General features: G+C 50.5%; 1 protein-coding gene across 3 annotated transcripts in view; it reads left to right on the plus strand.

The window, feature by feature from the left end:
• Window positions 1-1264: 1264 nt before the first annotated feature.
• Window positions 1265-20652, plus strand: part of PMEPA1 (prostate transmembrane protein, androgen induced 1) — a 39468-nt gene continuing 20080 nt past the window's right edge. Inside the window, exons 1-2 of one of the 3 annotated variants that reach the window (XM_048321782.1) lie at window positions 1265-1710; window positions 16836-16874. In XM_048321782.1, the coding sequence (XP_048177739.1) occupies window positions 1608-1710; window positions 16836-16874 (142 nt within the window). In that variant the 5' untranslated portion in view covers window positions 1265-1607. The remainder of the gene's footprint in view (window positions 1711-16835; window positions 16875-20652) is intronic. The other 2 variants (XM_048321783.1, XM_048321784.1) reach the window with 2 other exon arrangements.

Consider the following 20652-nt stretch of genomic DNA (forward strand, 5'->3'; position numbering starts at 1 on the left):
GGGAAGAGTTGATGTTTTTTACTTTTACCTGTCTTGCAGTGAATGGGGTCACTCCATTTTACAGTGTGTGGTTTGAAACAAAAGTGGGAATGTGTCTGGAATAGTTCCTGAGCTCTGAGCAGCATCACTGGCACTACCATGGCAGCTAATGGTAGAATTTTCACTGAGCTCAGCCATGGCCAGACTGGCCCTTAGAGGTTTATCCCCCACATTTCTTTTCCAATCTTTCCCATTTTTCTGTCTGAAATGCTGCACTGGGGACTGGCTGTGTGAAGTGAGGCTGAAGCCCTGTGGCTTGGTGCTGTGGGGCCGGGGCTGAAGGGGGTCCCCACAGCTGGGTGGGTGTTGCGGGGTGAGCCTGACTTTCGGGTGGTTTCCCAGCAGGATACACAAATCCAGGTGCTTTTGGAGCTGATCTACAAAATCTCTGCCAGGTTCTGGTGGAGGCTGGGAGCTGGGGGTGCCACTGGACCCACCTGGGTGGGCTCAGTGCAGGTCGTACTTTAAAGATCCACTGTGGGTGGGTGGGTGGGTGCATGACTATGACTGGAGCATCTCTTATGAGGAAAAGCTGAGAGAGCTGGGCCCGTTCAGCCTCCAGAAGGGATGACTGAGAGGGGACCTCATCAATGTCTGTAAGTATCTAAAGGGAGGGTGCCAAGAAGATGGACCAGGCTCTGCTCGGTGGTGCTGAGCAATAGGACAAGAGGCTACAAAACTGATGGCCAGGAATTTCCACCAGAACATGAAGAAGAACTTTGTTCCTGTGCAGGTGAACGAGCACAGAACAGATTGCCCAGGGAGGGTGTGGAGTCTCCCTCACTGGAGATATTCCAGAGCCGCCTGGACACAATCCTGTGCCCTGTGCTCTGGGATGACCCTCCTTGAGCAGGGAGGTGGATCACCAGCTGACCTACGGTGGTTCCGTCCAGCCTGACCCGCTCTGTGGTTCCGGGGGTCCGCCGGTGCTGCCGCCGCCCCGCCTGGGCGCGTCCCGGGGGGGCCGCACGGGCGCTCCCCCAGCTCCGGTCCCGGCGGCGGCGCGGGGAAGGGAAGGGAAGGGAAGGGAAGGGAAGGGAAGGGAAGGGAAGGGAAGGGAAGGGAAGGGAAGGGAAGGGAAGGGAAGGGAAGGGAAGAGCAGTCCCCGTCTGGCGCTGACGTCACGGTCCCGCCCGCGGCGGCGGCGGCGCGGCCGCGTCCCCGTGGCCGTGAATGAGCGCGGGGGGCGGGAGCGGAGCGGAGCGGGAGCGGGCGGGCCGCGCTCCCACCGCGCTCCCACCGCGCCGCGCCCCACAAAAGTGCGGGGCTGCCGCGGCCGGGCCCAGCGCTGCCGCTTCCCGGGCCGGAGGGGCGCGGAGCAGCCGCGGGGCCGAGCGGAGCCGCTGCCGGAGGCGCTGCGCCGCGCCGGGTTTTTTATTTCCAATTTCTGGTCGCAGCTGCATTTCCCTCCCTCCGCCCCCCCGCGCCGAGGAGGAGCCCCGGCTTTATGTGGTGCTGCCCGGGGAGCGCTCGGCGGCCGGGAAGTTCTTTGTGTCGCCGTCGCCTTCCTTTTTTTTTTTTTTCTTTTTTTTTTTTTCTTTTTTTTTTTTTTTTTTGTGTGTGTTTAAATGTATAACTTCATGGGGCTGAACAGCACGGCCGTAGCTATTCAGCCCAATGTGTCCTGCACATGCAACTGCAAAAGGTCTTTGTTCCAGAGCATGGAGATCAGTAAGTACTCGTCCTGCTGCTCCCGGGGAGGGTGCGGGAGGTGCCCGGGGTGCGGGAGTGCCCGGCGGCCCCGCCGCGGGCGGGGAAGTTCCCGCGGGGGCTCCCGGCGGCGCCCGGGACCCTTGGCTGCGATGCGCTTTCCAGGAGTGGTTTTCCTCCCCCCTCCGAGCGAGCCCCGGTCTCTCATCTGTTGCAGCTGGGATGTCGCTGCGGGTGTGACACGGCGCGGGCCGGGCTGGCGGAGCTGCCCGGGGATCAGCCTCCCCCGGCCGCTCCCCGCCGGCACCGGGGCTGAGATCGCCGCTCTTCCCCATCGCGGCTCCATCACCACCCGCGTCTCGCCCCTTGCCCGCGATGCCCTGGTGCCTCTGCCCCGCACCTTCCCCTCCTGCGGGGGTGATGCTGGGGGGCCCCCGCTCTTTGTCCGGGGGTCTGCGCTACCCCCGTGTCAATCACCCTCGCCTCGGTACCGGGGGGACACCGCGGTCCGGACGCCCGAGTAGGGTTTGTATTTGGGAACCTGTTCCCCCCGTCTCCAGCCCCTCGGGGCTTTTTGTTCCGAAGGGCGATTTGGGTTTTTTCATTAATATTTTTCAACCCTCGCAGAGTAGCAGTGAGGGCAGTGCCTGACCTAAATATCCACCACTTCTCTATGTGCTCTTTCCCTCTTGGAAATGAAGTGCACGGAGGTGAGAGAGAAGGAATATTACTGCTGAGGGGAGAGGAATGAGTTGGGCTCTTTGGCAGTTTTGAGCAAATGGTATTTTCTGTAAAGGGAAGGTTTTCAAGGCATCCCAGACCGGGCGGGTTGTCAGGATTGTACCCTGCTTAGCACCTTGTTCAGTGCCGTGAAATCCAAACCCTGCGCAGACTAATGCAAAATGGCCCAAAAGGAAAACTTGGGAAAGAGTCCGGATTTTGCATATATTCCTGGCACTGCGACGGGGCAGGCTGGCGCTCGGTGCGTGCAGGGAGCGCCAGCTGAGCTGTGCCTGTTTCTGCTAGCACAGGATCTACCCCGTTACCTCCAGCGGGGCTGCAGAGCATCTGTCCCTTGGTATTTTGGATGGCTTTTGTCCAGTGTCTCTGCCTTCTCCTTCTCCAGTTTCATCGTTGTTTAATTCAGGTGTCTTGAGTCCCGGAGAAGGTCTGCAGACATTTGTATACCAGGTACTAAAATGTGTTCATTCTGAATTTTAGCATAAACCATACGCTTTGTACTGAATGCACTTTTAATCTTGATTTAATCTCATTCGTGTTCAGACAAAACTAAGCTGGATTTGCCTGATTTTATTAACACTACCGGTACTGAATAGACCATTATTCTTCCCTGACTTTAACAGGCCGGGCTAGATGTGCATACCAATAGCAGTGTATAAATAATGAAGATACAGTTCTTTTTTGTGTCAGCCAGTTGCTGAACATAAACTGTGTCCCACAGAATCCCAAGGATGAGAGACTTTACTTTGTGTCTGATCAAGGCTCATGGTTATAATAAAAGTTGTGAATTAAAATGTGTAATGTCTTTTGAAGAAAAAGCTTCTATTCCAGTCTAACTCTTGGCATGAGGTTTTGTTGGAACAACTCAGGCTTTTAATTTCACTCCTTGACTTTTTAGAAATAGCATAGTTTATAATTTTTTCCCCCATTTTTTTCAGCATATGATAGGCTTGGTAAGAGGCAGGTGCTGCTTATGGATGGGGGGTGTGAGAGACTGGGGACACTGAATTACACCGGGGGAAACCTTGCCTGAATTTGGATAGGTATTATGGGAGCCTCGTGCCTGATGCTCCCGTGGTCCTTCCCTGACTTGTCCCCTGCCCTCTGTCAGCTCTGAGGTCCTGATACTCAGGTGCTGAGTTCCCATTAGCTCCTTGGACTGAGCCTTGGAGCCTTGGACTGAGCTCCCTTACTGCTGCCCTTCCTTATTTCATGTTGGTGTAGGTTTCTTATCACCAGTATTATTATTTATTTCCTGCTGATGGCGGGCAGCGTTCGCTCACCTCTGTGCTACAGGAGAGCTTTGGTGGCACTGCAGGGTTGTTACCTGATCGCTTCCTCCACCTGGCTCCAGTGGAAAGGGCAGAGATGAGCCTCCCCTGAGAAAAATTCATTCTACAGCGTTTTTCCTCCTCCAGTCACTCGATTTTGTGTATCTTTCTGATAAGACTTTGAGGGAACCTCAGAGCAGCTACCACCAGATGCTCCTTAATTTTTCAGCCAAAATTTTCAGTTACCAGGCAGGAACGATTCAGGAGAGCGGCACGTGGAGGAACATGCAAACTCCTCTGATTTATAACCATCTAAATAGGTTAACTGTCCAACCGATGCCCAAAACCCTTTTCCTCGCAGGCTTTATTCCGTATGGTGGCTGCGGCGCTGCGGTGGAGGAAGCAGCTGGTTTCTGTGTGTGGCGCTCCCAGATTAGGATTATAAAAGGGCTTTTTGGGGGCGGGGGTGCGAGTCTCGCCCGCCGCCGGGCTGGAGTGCCAATATGCCGGGCGGTGCTAAGCCAGCCAGACGTCTGCGGCAGTGGGCTCTAATCGCCTCGGCTGGGTGAAGGAGGTCAGGGGTGACCGGTGTGGCGGAAGAGGCTGTAAATAACTAATTATTTGGCGCGAGGAGCGGAGCGAGGCGCCGTGCCTGCCTCCCCAGCGGGCACCGGCACCTGCCCGCTCCGGCCACCCCGCGGGCACGGCTCCTGGAGGGTGCGGGTGCCAAGGCGGGGATCCCGCGGGCACCTGGGCATCCCTGTGGGAGGTGTGAGGGCAGCTCTCTCCCGGCTGGGTGGCTCTCGGCAGAGGCTTCGCTCATGCAGACACTTTGGTCGTGCAGGAACGTTATCTGAGGCGTTTGGGATTTTTGGGAGGCGTCGGCATCTCCCAGGAGTCGAGTCCCAACTGCAGCGCCGTGTCTGGCTGGGCTGAGCGAACCGTGGGAGTGGGTTCCTGTCCAAGCCAAGACTTCTAGTTTTCACATTCTTTGGTTTAATAACAAACCAAGTGCATATGGCTCAACCAGGGATCACGTCTCCTTTCCACTTTCACACTGCTTTTCTGACACTCTGTCATCGACAGTTACGGCCTATTCCAGGGCAGAGTGGGTAAGAACCATGTGCTTCTTTATTCCCCCCCAAAGTTTTCCTCGTGGAGGAAAGCCAGAGCTGCTCCCAGTGTTTCAGCAAGCCCGAAAGTGCTTGCACAGAGGATGTTCAGTTTGTGGCATCTCGGTTTGACCTCAGCCAAAACGGGGAGTTCCCTGTGTCTGCCTCTGGCTGTGTGTCTGTGACAAGCTCTGCTTTTTGCTGAGATCAGCATCCCAAGGTATGATCCTGGAGGAGCAGAGCACGGGTGGCTTTTGCTTGTGGTGGCCCAAGAGGTGTCTGTGTGTGCCCTTGGCCATCCCAGGAGACCCAGACACTCTGCAGTCCCAGCCCCACAGGTCCTGTGTTTCATACCCAAGGAAAGGCCTGATTCCCTCAGCCTGGACAGCACAGGGGTCTTCATTAAAATTACAGTTTATTTTGTGCCCTCAGGTAGTGGTTTTAATCTTCGTGTTTTGTAATGGATGTTGAATGGGAGAATGAAAAGACACAGAGGAAGAAATGCAGGGAAAATAGTCAAACTTTGTTTTTTTCCTGTGGGTGAACACCTGGATTGTGCCATGCTGCACAGCGGGACCGGCACATGGCACCAGAGGTGATCCTGTATAATTGGAGGTGATCATTTATAATGCAAAGTGGAGGCAAGATATGGTTCATTCTTCCTTTTCAGTCATTGTCAGGGTGTTTTCAGAGGAGAGTGTTTGCTGTAGTAAGTCCTGTTACCTTCTGCCACGGAGGCATCCCCTACCCCCTGAATGTTTGCCTTCATTTGTTTAATAGTGTGTTTTCAGATCCTGATTGTGAGAGGACCAACACTGAAGGGTGTGTGAGGAACAGCAACCATATTCTTTTCCTTAAAGCCAGGAATTGCCAAGGTGGGGTCTGGGATCACTTCTAAATTTTTGGGCTATTGCATTAGCTGCTACCACTGCTTCCTTTGCGAATGGAGAGAAGAGCACCTGCAAACATGTGCTCTTACTTTTATTTGCTGTTGCTCACCAAATATACTAATAATTTTCGATTTCCCAGGCTGAAGTTGGTGGTTTGATAAATCCAGTTTTAGAATGAATTTGTAAACTTAAATTATAAGTGGAGAGACATGAGGAGACCTTTCCAAGGGAAGTACCAAACTACGTGGTGTCACTAATAGAGGGTAATTACAACCCAGCTCCTTTCCTGAGTAACTCATTCTACAGTCATGTCTGTCTGTGTTGTTTCATTCAGGTAGCAGCAGCCATCAGAATTTGCTAAGCCTAATTAGTGAAAAAAAAGGTCATTTATTTGCAGTGGTGTCTCATGTGAAAACTGCCAACCAGTTTGCTTCCTGGAGGGAGATCCCGTACTGGTGTGTGGTTTGTCTTATCAGATCCCTCCCGTTCTCTGATACACTATGCATCTACTTCTGGCGGGTTTCATCAAAGTGATGAAGCCTGGCTGGAGAGCTCATGAGGAGAGGTACAAGGGCCACTTCGCTGCAATTAAGTGGAAACTTGGTTCACGCCATGAGCGCGCTCCCAGACGTCCATAAAGCACAGGAATCATTGATGTCGACGAGGATGTTTTTATGCAGTGTTCTTCCTGTCTGTGTGGCTGAATTGCTGGGTGATTATTTTATAACTATTTTGGCAGAAGGTAGGTCACTCAGGCAGGTCCCAGGTGAAGAAATGCATCACAGACCTGCTCCGTCTGCGAACGTCACGGCTGAGTCCGGCACAGGGAGGATCAGGGAGGAATTCTGTGGCAGCAGGGTCTCATCTCCATCTTTCAGAACTGATCAGTGGCTGTTGTGTTGCTGCTTCCTTGCTGCAGGGAATGCAGTAGTAGTCTGGGAGCTCCTCCAGGAGTGATGGGTGAGTGTGGGGTGTAGTGGAGTGGGGCAAGGATGATCCCGGCGCTGAGCATGGGAGCTCAGGTTCCAGGTCCCTGAGTGCCAGCACCTGGAACCTGGACGCTCAGTGCTGAGAGCTGGAGAGACCCTGCACACACACACCACCAAGGGCTGACAAGTTTTAATACTTGAGGAGGTCTCAGGGTTCTCCCTGTGTGTGCACACAGCCATAAACACATCCGTGAAACTGAATTTAGTAATACAGGAAAGTGGCTCCAAATGAACTGGTTAATGAAGTAGTTGGTAACCAGAGAAAGGAGTTTTGGGGTTTGGGCTTTTTTGATTGTTTTTTTGGTTTTTTTTAAAGCAGATAAATTTCAGCTGTAAGAATTTATCATTCAAATCAGAGGATTTGGGGAGCTATTGAGAGTAAAGAGAGCTTTGATGATTTGGCAAGGAATACAGCTTCTAAGGCAGTACTTTGATCTTCATTTTAAATGCTTCTTTGTAATGACAGTTTCACAATTTCTTTTCTCATTTTGAGTCAGTTTTGCAGAGGTATGTTTTGAGAGAAAATAGTAACAGCACACATTATTCTTGTTGGCTTTGGAGCCAGCTAGAACTTGTAGTTCATCCCAGATCTTTTGGCTACCATGGTAAATTTATGATTGCACCAAAAAGGAAATTAGTAAAGATGTTAAATATTATCAAAGCTTTGCAAATCTTTTGAAATCTCTCCGGTGTGAAAACTAAACTTGCATTAGCATTTCTGCTGTGGTGTGTTGAACAGTGTTTATCCAAGCATCCACCTAATACTGCAGGTTCCTGATTTAGCTTTCTTTTTTCCTTCTGAAGGACACACTACTGTTTAGCACATGCATCCTTTTAGTCTTGCATTGCACCTGAAACCTTGGCTCTAGTGACTCAAGTTTTCTAAAGACAACCCTACTGGGAACCTTTCTCCTTTCTTTCTATCCTCCAGCACCTTCTCAGGTATATCTAACTGTTGTTGGATGGAGAAGGTTGTTGTTGCCTGCGTGTTCTTATACAAGAGCGCTTGTTGCATTAATTTATGTGGTAAGGAGAGGGGTAAGAATTGGGAATGTTTATTAAGGTTTTAATTTAACTTTTGCATAGCATCTTGAATCCAAACGGTGGAGGGGTTTATACCTCTCATTGGAAATCAGTAGCCTCAAGCACGAGAACCAATAAGCAGGTTTTCCCAGATCAGTTTGGAGCTGTGTGGCAGCTCTTCTGGTGCTGGTTTTGGCCTCTCCTGAGCTGTGGCTCTGAGCTGTACCAGGCTGGCAGCTCTCTGCTTGTGCAGCAGGTGTGTAAAACAGGGCACACATTTCATTTGCAAGGTAAATTCGCCCAGGAAGTTGGGTCTTCAGTACATGCAAAGGGTACTGGTAGGCTTTAGATAAATAGTGCTGTGGGTACATTTAACTTGCATCCCTCCCAAATTGTCAGTGACTGTGCTCAGTGGGGCGTTATCCCTGTTTTTGGATCTCTCTGGTAGAAGGTGTTGATTTGGAGCATGTGGCCCTGAGACATGTCAGTCATCCATCCCACTCAGAGATGGTACAGCCAGGGCACTGTCTGTGTTCAGGCTCAGGTTGGCATCAAGTCCACCTTCACTTTTAGATTTTTTTTAACTAAATGCCGCTTTTTCACTGCATACAGCGAGGTAACAGTGCTAAGGTTGTCATCCATCAGTGTCCCCTTTTTCTCCAGGTAGTCAGACTTCCCATTTCTCACTGACACAGGACTAGGTTAATGCTCCATTTAGAAGAGGGTGTGTTTTTTGCTGTGTGTGTTAGCGTGTCCCAGACTGTGGTGTTACGTAAAGACACCTTGCACATCTTTGGAAACTTGCCTCACAAGTTGTCAGTGTTGGTGGATGTCCACGGTGCTTTCAAGTGGTTCACACATTTGTGCTTGGTGTATTCAGTCTCACACATCTCTTTAATAAAATGCCTCAAACTGGGTAATTTTTCACTTGCAGTATACATTCAAAAATGTGCAGTTAGAAAGGCAAGTGCTTTTGCACATGGCAGTTCTCTGAACCATTCACAAGACCCTGCTGATGCCTGCTGAGCTGAGGGATTGTGCCTGTGATGGTTCGTGCTTTTGAGCAGGTGCAACAGGATTTCCCACATTTGCAAACTTGGCCCAAACAACCCAGCAAAGCAAAATTTAGCCTTGGCGAATGAAAACTGATTAACCCCCAGGCCTGGAGCGTACCAAGGATGAAAAAAGTCACTGGCACAAAAATCAAGGCTACTTTTCAAAGAATATGTGCAAGACATGGCTTGGGGATTTTTTTCCATCTCTTCATTCTGTCCAATATGTAAAGTAGCTGGTTTGTTACTCTAACCTCCTACAAATGATTGTCAGTAATAATTCTTTAAAACTGTGAATCAACTCTGCATGACTTTGTGCAAATAGACTGAGTAATTTCTTTGTTCTTTTCTTCTTACTTTGTAATTGGAGTCTGTAAAAGCCCAAAGGTTTGGTCTTGTGGAAAGCATGATTCATTTATTGGTGTCTGTGCCGACTAGTTATCTTTCAGTAATTCCAGAGTGCTGCTACAAGCCAAGAGTGATTCATACATGGCTAAGTGCACAAACAAATGGGGTCATGGCCATCTGCAGAAACTTTTCTAATCTATTTATGGTATCGGAGAAAGAAGTGGGTGTATTAAGGATGATGGAATAGGTGTCAATTACATTAGTGACTATAACCGGTTAAGTAACGCTCACCATTACTCAAAACCACATCTGCTCCTTGCTAAAGATCACAACAGCAGGTCCTGTTTAAATGTTAACGCAGGTCTGATACGAGAGATGGATTGAGTGTCTAGCCTGCTTCCTGAGGAGCTCGCCATCCTCACAGCTCTTCTGCCTTCCTTGAGATTCAGACAGGGATCAGGAACTTGCACTGGGGATATTTGTAGTGGCAAAGTCCATCTCTGCTGTTGCTGTAAGCTTTACACACAGAATTTGGCCTTACACTTCGCTTGTGTTGATGATGAGGGTAGGATTTGTCATTGGCACACCAGGCAGAACGGCTGTGTGACATCTCACAGTGGTGGTCAGGTGGTCAGTTTTCCATCCAAATGCATCTTCAGCGGTTTAAAATCTTGAGGGCAGATGACCAGCATTTTACAAGGTGGCATTTCTCTGCTCCTGTCCCTTTTCAGTAATTGTGAGAACTAATTTTCCCTTTGTAACTCTGGTAACAAAACAGCCCTGGCTGCAGCTGTGTCACAATTGCTCCGTTCAGGTTTTAGGCTTTTGCTTTGGGGGAAGCCATTTGCTCCTGCCCTGCTCAGGAGTGGAGGAGCCGGGCCCAGGGCTGGAGTTGGTTGTGAGAAGGAGAGAGTTTGAGACCAGCAGTAGGAAACAGCAGGGCAAGAAGCACTCCAGAGGCCTATGGTTGAGGGTCTCTGGTGGGCTCCCTCTGGACCCCTGACTGCCAGAGCCTGCCTGCTTGTCAGCCTTGCACACTGCAGCTGCTTTTGCACCTGAGATATGTGTGTCCAACAAGATCTTGGCCTTGCAGAGCATGGAGTGGTCTCACAGTGGGTTAGAAACCTCCCATGTCTGCAGGATGGATGAGTGTTACTCATGATGAGGTTTGGAAGTGGCCATGGCCTCGTCTCCCCGAGCCCTGGGAGACCTTGTACAGTCACTGCTCAGTTTGACTTCAGAGGACTTGAGTAGAACACAGAGCTCACGGACTCCAATTTCTGTAAACTGAATTTAAGCATCAGCACTGGCCAAAAATATGTAAGAATTTGGCAACACATCGTTGTTGTCCTTCCACTGATGTTTTGAGCACTGTGTTCGGCTGCGCCCTCGCTGCACGTGCTCCCATGGAGGGAGACGAGGCCTGGCTGACACCCTGAGTTCTCTGCGGACAGGGAAGTGACCCAGACTTTTGCCCAAAGGACTGATGAGTCTCTCCTGATGTCTGAGCAGCTTTCTTCTCCTGCCCTTGCTTTACTTAAGTCAACAGATTGTGTAAGCCACATGCGAGATTTACCTGCAGGGCAAGTGGGAGAGAAGCAGTGCCATTTGGATGAATTCCCAAGAGACATCTAACCGCTGAGCGTTCAGACACACATTTCCAAGCCTGAGTCCTACAACAGTCCTGAATCTCCTCGTCGCCTCTTCCCTCCGCGGCTTTGGCTGCCGAGGACGAGTCCCAGGGAATTTGCCGGCTTTGGCTGCTGGCTGGCAGCTCCCCTGCGGGCTGGGCTCTGCTGAGCAAGCTTGGAAATTCTCCCCCTTAGTGGTTTCTGTTTAATGTTATGATTAATGTCGTTATTTCTTACGAAAACAAAAGATCCCCCCAAAGCAGAGCAGAGCCCCGCGCCTCCCACACCCTCCTGTGCTGTTTCCCACGGTGCTGAGGGTACGTGGGGCTGACTCTTGGAGCCCTTCACAGGGTGAAACCCACAGCTCAGCAGCTGGAATGACCCAGGGTTGGGCTTGTCCTTGGTGCCTGTTCCAAGCCTGAAACCAGGCTGGGTTTCCTTGTGCTCTTCACAGGTATTTGTGCAATGAGAGTCAGTGGTTGTCGGTGTCCCCTGCGCTGGCTTGGCTGCCAGGGCTTGGCTTCACTGAGGACAGATGTCTCAGCTGCTTTCTTGGAGGAGCAAGTCTTGCTCTTTCTGTGTTGTTTTCATTATTTCCACCATTATTCCACTTACCAAGGGTGGTCTCTTGGCTTCAATACCTCAGAACAGCATACACAGATTAGGCTGTTAAGCACTGAGCTCTGAAAGTACCTTGTCCTGCTAGGTGCTCTCTTTAGGACACTGAAGAAACAACATGATTGATGGGCACTTGCTTCACACAATTCTGGGAAAATTATCTTAAATTGCAATTATTTCCCGTGTAATAAGCAGGAATGTAATTTTTGTTGTTACACTTACATTACTGTAATGGGACTTTCCTTCAACAGGAAGATGTGTTTACGAATTCAGCATTTCCCTCTCCAACTGCTCAGACACACACAAGGTGTGTAACACTTAATGATACTGATCACTGGTGTGTAATGCAATCAGGGTTTATGTTTCTCTAGTGTGACTTAGTCATAGCAGTATATAGACACTGCACCTTCCTCAGCTTTTTCTGGGAATGCAGGTGCTGGCTGTCCTGTCAGCTGATGTGCCAGAGATGGGCTCAAAAACCAGGAGAGGGGGCAGAGGTCTGTAATGGGGGTCCTGTGCGAGGTGCAGAACAAACTGCAGAGTTACAAACACATTCTCTCCTGGTGATAGCTTTTAATCCTCATCGTTCTCATGGGTTTTCTTGATAAATACACTTCTCAACCTCCACTGAGTTGCCATCCAGGCCTGAATTGTAAGGAACAATAAACGTAATGGACAGACTCAATTTAATAGATTTCACTATGAGCTTTTTATTAGTGCAGCTCTTTTAAAGAGAAGGAAAAAGAGATGACTGCATTTATTTACTTGAAGTGCAGAAAGCAGCTCTTTAAAATCTGAGGGAAGCATGCCCGAGTGGGCTCAGTTCAGCTGGTGGTTGTGGAATGAGGGAAGGATCCCTCCTGCTGTGCAGCCTGCGGAATGCTGGCCGGTCTGGAGTGGGTTAACAGTGTGTGCAGATGTTCAGGAATTCCTCTTTTGACTTGACCGTGGGGTTTTGCTGCTCTTCAGAGCACAAGTGCACTCCAGTCACAGCAGGTTCATGGGTTTGGAGATGCCTTTCATCCTCTCCTGTTCTTGCTGTGTGCTCGGGAAGGGATCACGCCGTATCTTGCAGCCATGTGTCTTCCTTGGTTGCGTTTCTAGAGATTTGCAGACCACATAAAGCATCCATTAAATTAAGCAAAATGGCCTTTAGAAAGCAACATTTCAAGTGGAAGAAATGCTTTATGTAACGTAGGGGTATGTGAGGGGACCTAAATACAAGCTTAAATTGGCTGTTACGAAAATAGGTATAATTGGGTTTTTGCACAGTGATTTTACAGATTCTGAGTTTAATGTCCTGGCGAAATCCTGCGTCCAGTCCACGTGCAGCCGAGGAGATGGGGGTTGAGGAGCCCAAGTAATGGGACGTGTTCTAGGAACAGCCTTGCCCTCGATTGCAAAACTGGCCATACCTGTCATTTGCTGAGGCTCTGCTGTGTCTGAGAGGTGTCTGGAGCAGTGATTCGCTCTCACCGGTGTTTGCCCTTCGGTCTCTCCCCTCAACCGCCCCGTGTCAGGGGAAGGGGCATCTCTGACCGTGGTTGTAACTGCTTGCAGGTGAAAAATGCAGCTGTACCCTCCTAACTGGGCACGTGCCAAGAGCTGCAGCTTTGTTTTGCAGCCAGATCAATGCAGTTCGTTTAAGTCGTTGGGTAATTTAGTAGCTGGAGGCACTTCTGTGGGCTTGGCGTGAGAGCGACTGCTTCACTCCCCCCTTGGGAAGGCTGGGAAGGGTTTCCCTCTGAACCCAGGCTTCCTCAGCTGCATCCGGGCACAGGTGATGCTGTGGGGTCGTTGTCCAGCCGTTCTGGGATCAGGAGCCTGAGGAAGTGGAGGATATCACATTTTGACCTTGCATCCTCATATTAATCCCGATGGTTTTTCCTGTTTTAATATTTAAAGCCTTTCCGTTCCTCTCTGGAGAGACAGAGTATTGGCTCTCCTGGGTAAAGACTGACACATCCTCTTTTGGAAAGCTCATCCCAAAGCAGGTTTTCTTAATAGAAATCAAGGCGCCTTCGAATCCTGTTGGCAGGAATTGAAGGAATAATTTTTTTATTTGGTCTATCTTCAACCAGTTAGGCCTGAGAGATGGTTTCCTTTCTAGCCTACTAAAGGTCCTGCAAGGATGAAAAAAATCTGTTGCTTTCCTTGGAGTCTCTTAGCCAAGGCATGGCAGGAAGGCCTGGCAGTGTGAGACAGGGTGGAAAAAGCTGAGATAGTATTTGCTGCTTCTTTGAAACTATCCCTTTTTAGTTGTCTAAACAGCGTTTCAAAGAAAATCTCTGCTCTTCTCTATCTTCTTCCAGCATTATAATTCTATATAATCACTTTTCTTTCTCTAAAAGAATAGAGTGTGATTTTTTTTTTTTTTTTTTGCAGAAGGAAGAAGGGATAAATTCCAGATGTTGCTGGGATACACTTTTTGCCTCTGTTTAATGTTTAGTGGCTTCAGTAAATATGCTGCAAGAGGTGGGGCTGGTGTTTTTATTCCAGGACAAATCATCTACAACAAATCCCATCTGCCTGCGGGGGGAGAGCATATCTTGGGTGTGACCTGGTGGGCTTGGAGCTGATCCTGCCTTTCCTGCCCTGCAGAAAGGCAACAGAGACTGAGGCTGGCCCAGGTGCTCCTTTGGGGTCTTTGTCCTTGGTCACCCACGATCTTCACGCTGCCCTTCCCACGCCACTCCGGCTCCGTGAGTGTGGGGGTTGGATCCCTGGCATGGGAATGGGCACTTCTGCTCTAAACTGGCACAGGGCATTTTTGGGAGCAGCTCTGCCCTTCAGGCAGCCCTGGGTGGGTGAGGGCTGTTACGTCCTCCCTGCTGTCCTGCGTGGGATGCTTTGTTTAGAGGGACTCTCCCATCAAGCCAGGCTTTTTTTGGTGCTGGTGTTGCAGCCCAGCAAAGAACATCCATGTGCCCTGCACCAGAGGGGGGCTGGATCCAGGAGCTGGGCTCTGCAGACAGGCAGCCTTTTCCCTCCTTTCCCAGCAAAGACTTGCCTTTTTGGTGCATGCCATGCTTGTCTCTGCTTTGCAGCCTTGCAGGCTGAAGCAGCAGTGATTTTCCAGCATGTGTTGCTCAGAGGCGTTGTGGGACCAACACGGCAGCTCCGTTCCCTGTTTCATGTTTTCACCTGTTTAGGCGAAGTACATCCCTGCTTTGTTGGCAGCCTGTTGGGTTGCACAAACAGTGTAAGGCAAAACCACGAGCAGGTGTTGGTCCAGCCAGGGTAATTACTGGTTCCATGCTGCTGCTGGTAGGCAGAGGAGCCTGAGCCACCCTTCCCATGGAGCTGTCTGGCAGCACTGCGGCTGCAGAAGGGCTCCAGGCACGGCTCAGCCGCTCCCTGGATCTCTTCCCTGCTGCTGATTGCATAAAAAAAGTTTATGCATATAAGGAGGGAGGGAGGAGAGCTGAGGGTGGCTCTGGTCAGGTTTAAAGCACCGACTTTATGTGCCAATGCCCATTTGCATTTAAAAAGTTGGCAAATGCATGGCTGAACCTAAAGGGCAGATGTGAGGATGGGAGAGACAGGCGTGCTAAGAGGGAGGGGAGAAGAAACGTCCCAAAATCTTGCCTGATTTCAGAGGGTTCAGGCTGGCTTCTCCCACATATCCCAGACCATGGTCAAACATCTTGGATGAGACATGATGGGGATAATGTGCTCACATGTGCACAGGGTGTCACGCTGCATCACCTGGGCTGTGGAGCAGGGAGGGGAGAGACATTGCTTTCTACCCTTTTGGAAATTTAGCCAGAGAAAAGCTGATCCTGATCCAGCCAGCTGCATACATAGGGTCTCTTCTTCTCAACCCTTAAATTTCCTTTGGACTCCCACCCTTCTGGGTCTCCCAAACCATTTTGGAATCCACTTTTTCTCAGACTCTACATTTTACTTTTGGGACTCCCACCCTTTTTGGCCTCCAGTCTTCTTTTGGCCTTTTACTCCTTTCCAGCCTCCCACCCCTTTCCAGGCTCTGTGCAGTGAGCTGGCTGAGCAGGAGGAGGAGGTCCAAGCTTGTTGCCACACGTCGGTGTTTGGCTCGGCAGAATTCCTTTCTTTCCTTTCCTGTCACGCTCAGTGTCGGCGGTGCCCATTCCAGCGGGGTGGTGATGGTGGTGCACATGGGCCTGGAGGCTCTTGGCTGCCCATGTGCATTCAGGTGACACCTCGTGTTTGCAGGGCCACTTTTGAACAGCTGCATGTGAAGCATCTAAATCAGCCTGACCTTCACATCGGTGAGCCCAGCCTGCGACCCCTGCTGCAGTAATTTACAGCAACTCTCTGATCCTAAATCTTTTCCTGGGATGAAAAAGTTGCTTATCTCTGTCCTCCCAGGTACATGGGAAGTAACTTTTTAAAGCTTTATTTGAGAGCAGTGATGTGCTGATACATTCCCTTGAGCCTCCCAGCCTGCTCTCTTGCTGGAGAGGCAGGAGCTGTGTGAGGAGCGGGCGGTGTGTCCGTGGCCCCAGCGTGGCATGTCTGGCAGCAACAGCCTCCCTTGCTCTCAGGTTAAAGGCCACTTTTATAGGCCAGTAGGACTCCTTCCGATCAGACTGTACTAATTAGTACCAATTAACCATTATCAGTGACAGACAGTTCTTATAGGCTTCATAAAAGAGTCCTGCGTACACGCGTTTCTCTGGCGAACCTCCTGCGGGATGCAGAGCTCCCACCCAGCCCACAGTGTCTCAGCTTGCCAGGCCCTGGGGAGGATCCATGTCCCATAATCCCTTCAGTGTTGCAGGTAGTCACACACTGATGGGTGAGGGAGAAGTCAGGAGTTGTCTTTTATTGCAAACTTTTTGCTGCTTTGTTCTCCTCACTTGAAAATACATCTGCTGGGCATTGCTCCTGGGGTGTTGTGCAAGATTTTGCTGTGGCTCTTCCTCTTCGGTACTCCACAGCCACTGCCCTCGCTCTGGGCACGGGGTGTCAGGAGACCCTGAGCTTTCACCACACTCAGCAGCATGTGGGGCTCAGCTCTGTGTGATTGCAGAGGAGACAGAATGTGATAAATAGTCCACCAGTGCCTTGAAGAGCAGAGTGCTGCCCAGGGCCATGGATAGGCAGTCTGGCACTGCTGGATGTGGCAGGGAGGTCTCTGGGGTGGGCTGAGTGATCCCAGAAGCTTCACAAACCTCTGTAGAGCTTTGGCATTGCCATCAGGCATGATCAGGAGAGCAGTCCTGGGGAAGCAGGGGAGAGAGGAACAGGACCTCGACAGACAGTGTCTGGTGTGGGAAAAGCACGTGGGGTCACTAACCAGGAGCGGTGGCACCCCTGGTACTGCTGGCCCTGCGGAGGTGGTAGGCGTGGGAGCAGGTGTCTGCTGGCCACAGGGGAGCTGTGCCAGGACGAGTTCCCAGGAGGGGAGCTGGGGTGTGTGTGCAGCCGCTCGGAGGTGGCTCCCATCACTGACGGATCCTTTCTGTTTTTCTTTCAAATGTCTCCAGGCACTGAATGTTTAGGTCGCACCTTTCCAGGTAACCTGGGTAAGTGAAGTATTTCAAGAGTTGCCAAGATCTAATTACGAAGGCTGATTGCATGATTGCAGCTGCTGTACCGTAAACACCCCGGTTACTGCTCCACGGAACGGGTGGGACATTGCCTGGCCCCGAGAGCAGCAGGTACCTGCTCTTCTGGTGCAGAGGGGATGCAGTGGTGTCTTCAGAGGCTGACTGTGCAAACTTTCTATTTTTTGTCTATCCATATCTGGCTGCACTTTGGTAATCCTGGATGGGATTTTTTTTCTTCTGCTGTTCAATGTAGAAACATGTTCAAAAGCTGAGTGTCCTTTTAAGCACCAGCTCTCTTCCATGTGCTGCTACTCTGGCAAACTGATGAGCAGCATTACATTGAGGAAAGAGACTTTCACTCTATTTTATGAAAGTAGTTGACATTCTGAACCTTTTTAAGTCATGGGATGTGGGACTTCTGCTGAGTGTGGCCAGAGATGCTCACAGACAAAACCAGGTGTTGGAAGCCTTGCTAAACCAGGCTCCTGGATTTGAGCTGAACCTGTTCATGAAAGAGCCTTTAAAAAGACACTGTTATAATGTTCGTGGGTCTGTCTCTCAGTTTAGAATTGAGTTCATGACAGTACCTCAAAAGTAAGGTGTCTTTGCTCAACTGTGGTGTTGCAAGCCTGCTGGGGAAGAACCAGCTAAATAAAATGTTAACAAGGGGTAAATAAATGATTTTAATAAATGGCAAATCAATTGCTATAGAGCCTGTGAAGTCAATAGAGCTTATGACCTTGGCTTATAACCACACTCAGATCCTTAACGTGCTTATAATGCCTACAAATCATTCATTAGGCTTTTATCAAGCATCAATTAGTAAAAGTCATGATCTAAAATAAGAGGGAAAAAAAGGAATTATTTAAGTTCTTTTATTTCGAGCCTGGTGGCACAATTTGGTTGCACAGCAGGATAGTCCTTGCCTATGCAAAAAAGCTGTAAGACACCACTGGTCCCCCGGCAGCGTTATCGTGGTGCAGACATCAGGCAGGGAACCGCGGGAGCCCGAGGCTGGGATCAGCCCTGGAGCTGGGACACTCACACCAGCCCATAGAGAAACTGTCCTGCAGCAGGCAATGGTTTGTTTACATTTATTTGATATTAATGCCTTAAGATCCCAGCGGATAAGGCGGGCAGAGGGAGCCCTGGTGTCCCCGTGCTCAGGGCAGCTGCTCGGGGCGTTTTCACTCCAGCAAGAGGTGTTTGGCTGTCTCTCCACGGCTGTAAAACTCGCACCCGTTTTCTTGTGCTGTGATTTGGGAAAGCGTGTGAGCAGGGATGTGTTCGAGCTGTGCTGCTCTTCCTGCTTTCCCTGGTCTTCCCATTTTGTGTGTGTTTGTGCCTCGGGGAGGGAGGCAGAGATGCAAGTGAAAACATGCGGTTTTCTTAGAATATAAATAACAGAAAATTAAGTATAATTTTTGTTTGTTGTAGAGTCATTCCCTGCAGTCTCCAGTTGTTTGCTCCTTTGCTGCACTCCTGTGCTCTTCGGGTTTTTTTCATCTTACCAGATGGATACTATTTGGAGTGTGCTGCAGGACACTTCGGTGATCTTGCTGCGGGGTTCATTGTGTGCCCAGCGAAGAGCTGCGCTTGCAGACATCAGTGCATGCCCGGGCTTCTGAAAGCCCGGCCTGCCAGACGGGGCTGCCTCTATCAGACGGCTTTTTGCCTCGCCTTTGTTGTCTGGGTCCTTGTCTGCAGCTCCAGCCTGGGCCGGCATTCCCAGACATCGCCACCTCCACCACCCGCATCCTCCCGGAGCGTCCTGGTGCTGCTTGCAGAGCCAGAACCCCAGGGGGAGATGGCCGTGCCCATCCCTGTGCCACCTGGTCTAAAGCCCTGCACATGGTGGGTCAAAACACCAAACCTGGGCAGGGAGCGGCACTACCTCCCTCAAGGGAGGTTTGGCTTTCACTGGGCTTTTTTTCCTGGGTTTTTAAGGTATTCCACCATCTCCCTGGTAACTCCTGGGTGTCTGCGGTGTGGATGTCAGGCTGTTGGATTCCTGTACATGACTTGTGGATCCCTCTCTTGCCTGCTGAGAGGGAACAGTTCGGCCGAGCTGCAGCCTCTGCCCAGATCTGTGCACTGGAGCATGGTCAGGCAACACTGTGTCCCCTCCATGGGGAGTAAAAAAAGAGGTGCTGCAGTTTCTGCTGGGTTTTGTGTCAGCTCTCCTGCTTCTCACGGAGGCTGGCTTGGACATGGGTACAGAGGGGGAGGAGGGAATGCCCTCAACAAATGGCTATTCATCTTGTTTAGGAGGAGATGCATTCCTTGAACTCTAAAATCAGAGGGCAGGGTGGAGGGTTTTCACCAAGCAAAATTTACATAGCTAAACATGTAAGTACGTGAAAACACATGATTTCTTAGAGGTTTGGGTGAATTCTGAGAGAAGCTGGGTCATGCTCTGCATTCACTGAGATGCTCTGTGAAAAAGCCAGTGTGCACCATTCTTTATTTTATTGTTGTGGGTTTGGGCATTTTGTTATATTAGTCTTAAATGCGTTTGTTTCCATAGCTGCACACTGCTGATAAAATCCCAGTGTGGGATCTCTCAGTCTCCCCGTGCATGTGCACCAAAAATAAATCCCAGGCAGTTGTCAGGAGATGAGCTGCTGCCATGGCAGGTGCCAAGCTGTGAGGAAGTCCTGGCTGGACCCTGCTGAGGCTGCAGGTGTGTAGCATCTCACCCCGGTGCCACCACGCAGGGCCCTGCCACAGCTCCCGGTTCTGTTGGTGCCTCAGTGGTCCCAGGGACCTGGAGCACCTGAGGAAGGCATTGCCACAGGACTGGTGATGTTTTGGAGAGGGGGTAGGAAGCAACAGAGGCAAGGGGAAGAAGAAAGTCCTCGTCCTTCACCTTTTTGTTGTGTAAGGTATGGATGTGGTAAGGTGTGCTGGTGAAGGATTGGCATCACGTGGCCACCAGGACAGTAAAACTCCTCACTTGCTCTGAATTCACTGCATTTGCCATCAGCTGTTGAAATTTCACCTCTCATCACAAGGAGGTGGGGATTTAATAGGTGTTTGAACTATCTCAGCTGCTGGGTCTGGTTTTGCTTGGTCTCAGGCTGTAACTTGAGAGGTCCAGCCTGGAGCTGGCAGAAGGATGGGGGCATTCCCTGAGGTGGCTGCTGGCTGTGCCCAGGGTTGCAGGTCCCATGTGGTGCGGTGCCACTGGGCCAGTGAGTGTCTCTGATGCCCAGGGTGGCACCACACCAGTGCCACCATGGGTCATGGTGGTTTCTTAGCTGTATAGCTGGGCTGGAGCACATCTTCCAGGTATTTATTTACCTTTCCTTCAGGAATAGTGAAACTAAAGGGTTTTGTTTTGCCCAAAGTTCTGATCTGTGGGTTCCCAGGTTTGCGTGCGGACCCACTGTGTGCTGGGTGTGCTTGGGGAGCTGCTGCTCCTGCTGCCTGGGCTGACATGGTCAGGGCATGGCCAGGGCCTGCGGTCACCCCAAAACCGTATCCTGAGGGCACTTAGGGGCGGCTGGCCGGGAGTGCTTCCCCTCACTGCTCTGCCAGGGGTGTCCTTAACCCCCCCGGATGCTCTCTCTCCTTTAATGCATCTTTTTAAGTACTGGGTAATAGTGTTTTCTTTCTGGCAGAGACCAACGAGGGCTTTTAATAGGTCTTTTGTTTTCTCTTCGTGCGGTTCCCTGGCAGTAACCGGCCATTAGCTCCAGCATTTATTTAGGGTATTTGTATTTTTATATGTGGGGACCTCAACACTGAGAAG

This window comes from Corvus hawaiiensis, chromosome 17 (assembly GCF_020740725.1).
Source record: "Corvus hawaiiensis isolate bCorHaw1 chromosome 17, bCorHaw1.pri.cur, whole genome shotgun sequence".
In the NCBI taxonomy this organism is placed as follows: domain Eukaryota; kingdom Metazoa; phylum Chordata; class Aves; order Passeriformes; family Corvidae; genus Corvus; species Corvus hawaiiensis.